Source organism: Orycteropus afer, unplaced genomic scaffold, assembly GCF_000298275.1.
Source record: "Orycteropus afer afer isolate SDZICR_OR568_19922 unplaced genomic scaffold, OryAfe1.0 scaffold00229, whole genome shotgun sequence".
NCBI classification, from domain to species: Eukaryota; Metazoa; Chordata; class Mammalia; order Tubulidentata; family Orycteropodidae; genus Orycteropus; species Orycteropus afer.
Window position 1 is genome coordinate 445388 of NW_006921816.1, and position 2204 is coordinate 447591.

The 2204-nt window shown below is 34.5% G+C and overlaps 1 protein-coding gene across 1 annotated transcript in view; it reads right to left on the bottom strand.

Annotated features, from left to right (window-relative positions):
- The window catches only part of EIF4E (eukaryotic translation initiation factor 4E), a 63228-nt gene that overhangs the window by 28901 nt on the left and 32123 nt on the right, over nucleotides 1-2204 (bottom strand). Inside the window, exon 2 of the mRNA XM_042782052.1 lies at nucleotides 1286-1392. Within this exon, the coding sequence (XP_042637986.1) occupies nucleotides 1286-1392 (107 nt within the window). The remainder of the gene's footprint in view (nucleotides 1-1285; nucleotides 1393-2204) is intronic.

The window sequence follows — 2204 nt, forward strand, 5'->3', positions numbered from 1 at the left end:
AAATAAATAAAAATTTAAAAAATAATAAAAAAAAAACCATCAAGGAAAGGTTTATATATGGAAGGAAACTTTCTTTGTTGGTTACCAGGGGTAGTCACATTAGTTTTATGTATTTCACTGTACATAAATTATATTTCAATAAAATGTATTTTAAATAAATAAATAATCAGTGCTGGCAAAACTTGATATCCATTTGCAGAAAAATGAAGCAAGATCCTTATCTCATACCATACAGAAAAACTAGCTCCAGAGGGATCACAGACTTCAATGTAAAATCTAGAACTTTAAAAGTTCATCAAAGAGAAAAAAAAAATACAGACATACTTAGCGGCCCTAATGTATAGCATTAACAGATGACCAAACATAAGAAAAAACTCACAAACAGCAGAAGATAAGCTAGATGACCATGATCTTCTAAAAATTAAATTCTTATATGCATCAAAAGACTTCTCCAAAGCGTAAAAAGAGAACCTATAGATTGGGAAAAAATATTCAGCAATGACATATCTGACAAGGGACTTATCTCTAAAGATATTCAGGCAGCCAACAAACACATGAAGAAACATTCGTAATCATTAGCCATTAGAAAAATGCAAATCAAAAGAACAATCAGATACCATCTCACCCCAGCACTAATAGCAAAGTTCAACAAGATAGAAACTAACATGCTGGTGACGATGTGGAGAGACTGCACTCTCATACACTGCAGGTGGGACTGTAAAATGATATAATCACTATGGAAAACGGTATAGTGATTCCTTAAAAAGTTGGAAACAGAAATACCATTTGATCCAGCAATCTCATTACAAGGTACATATCCTAAAGAAGTCAGAGCCAAGACATGAATACACACCCATTTCATCACAGCACTATTCGTAAAAGCAAAGAGATAGAACAACGTAAGTGTGCATCAACAGAGGAATGGATAACCAAACTATGGTACATAAACACAACAGAATACTATGCAACACTTAAGAATAACGTAGAATCCACCAAACTCTTCATAACGTGGATGAACTTGGAGGACATTATGCTCAGTGAACTAAGCCAATCACAGAAGGGCAAATATTGTATTAGTCCAATATTGTAAAAAGGCAAGGAAAGGTTTATATATGGAAGGAAACATTCTCTGTTTATTTCCAGGAAGAGGAGAGAAGGGGGAACAGAGAGAGAGAGGAAAAAAAATATATATTCCTAAGGACTTTTTTGCCTCTGTAGAGATAATCAAAGGAATGACACTATATTGACTTGGTAACGTATTGCCAAGGTAGAGCAAAAGACTTACCTATTCTGTAGTGGATGTTTAATATAGTGTTCTGGGTTAGCAACCTCTTGATTAGTTTCTGTTTTCTCTTCTTCCGTAGGCAAGGGATTAGCAGTAGGGGTGGTTTCCTAGTGGAAAATGATAAAACATTTCTTAACACAATGATGACAACAATAAATAATGCAAAACCAATATGCCTACATTACCTTTTTAAAGGAAAGAATTAGAGCACAATCCTTACACAAAATAGATCACAGAATAACCTCTAAGAAAGGCACCAGAGTCACCATTCTAGTACACTTCTAAAAACAAAGGAGCAAAGGATTTCTCAAATTTATATTCTTTCATATACATATGCATATCACTATGTATATGTATACACACACACACACACACACACACAGAAATGAGAGTTATCTTCCCACTTGCACATATTTTTCTAAGAGGAAGACAGTAATACCATACAATAAAGTTGGGAAAATCAGCTCTTTCTTAACGTACCATTAAAAGTATTGTTGATGCTATTAGAGAAGAACAACAACAACAAAAAATGTATAACTAAAGCTTGGAGAATATAATAACTATATTATGATGACCCAAAAAGCTGTGTAAAATGATCGAGCCAATGCCTTCATGTCATCCTATTTACCCTACCTGAAAGTACAGCAACTTCCATTATTTTCAATTGGCCCTATGCAAAGAAGCTGGATACTGGCTTGAACCTAAAACTTCTCAGGCTATAAGGAGACTGGTGATAATAATTTAAGATAGGTGGTCATCATACTCCTCCATGTAGCTCTTCACCTGATCATAATTTCATTTAAACAAAACTTTATAGCCAAGGCAGACAATGGGCCTATAAGTTCATGTGAATGATCAGAATTCCCAGGTGTATAGTAGAGCTGACAAGGGGCAAGGTTATGGTCATTACTTGGTCACA